The 792-nt window shown below is 48.2% G+C and overlaps 1 protein-coding gene across 1 annotated transcript in view; it reads right to left on the minus strand.

Annotated features, from left to right (window-relative positions):
* Positions 1 to 369: 369 nt before the first annotated feature.
* The window catches only part of LOC102771691 (aldehyde oxidase 2-like), a 78,124-nt gene continuing 77,701 nt past the window's right edge, over positions 370 to 792 (minus strand). The window contains exon 33 of the mRNA XM_015559096.1: positions 370 to 443. Within this exon, the coding sequence (XP_015414582.1) occupies positions 370 to 443 (74 nt within the window). The remainder of the gene's footprint in view (positions 444 to 792) is intronic.

Here is a 792-nt window from a genome sequence, read left to right on the forward strand (position 1 = left end):
GGGCAGCAAGAGAGCTCCATTTTGGAAATGATGCAATTCCAGCAGATGGATAGGGACTCCTGGACTTATTGATTTTGGTACTATTTTGCCACCTCTCACGAGAAGTCTCCCAAAAGAGTTTAAAGACATTTTTAATACTGCATCTCAAACCTAAAGGGAGTTTCAACTGCGAGCGTAGCTCTCCTGGAACCTGCGCACAGCAATGCACACACACGCTGACCTTTATTTTAATTTGCAATTTCATGAAGTTAGCGATTGCTGAGGGTTGGTGTCTTCGCTTCCTGACACAGCTGACATCGGGGCCCGATGATGCGTTGCCGTGGATGGCTGTCTTGTGCACTGAAGGCTGTTTAGCAGCATCCCTGGCCTCTACCCACTAGAAGCAGCATCTTCCTCCATGGTTGTGACAACCAGGAATGTCTCCAGGCACTGCCAAATGTTCCCTGAGGGGCGACCCCCCACTTCCTGTCCCATTGAGAAACGTTGCTTTAGATTATTTCTGGGGAGGGATGAGGCCCCTGAGCCCCTCGGAGCGGAGTGAGTGATTTGCCCAGTATCACAGAGTTTGGCTCAGGCAGGAACGCAGGTTTCCTGATGCCTGGCCCAGGGTTCTGTTCCAGCTGCCGCTGGTTGTTAAGGTTTCAGTAGCATTGAAATCTTATTCCCATTCAATATTTTAGTCTTCAGGTTCTTAAGCGAAAATGTTATTCTATCCAATCAAAGCTTTGGCTGAATATTAGAGTTCTCGCTGAAAGAGGATTTAATAAGTTGAATCCTTGGCCAGGCTGCCCA

This window comes from Myotis davidii, unplaced genomic scaffold (genome assembly GCF_000327345.1).
Source record: "Myotis davidii unplaced genomic scaffold, ASM32734v1 scaffold914, whole genome shotgun sequence".
NCBI lineage: Eukaryota > Metazoa > Chordata > Mammalia > Chiroptera > Vespertilionidae > Myotis > Myotis davidii.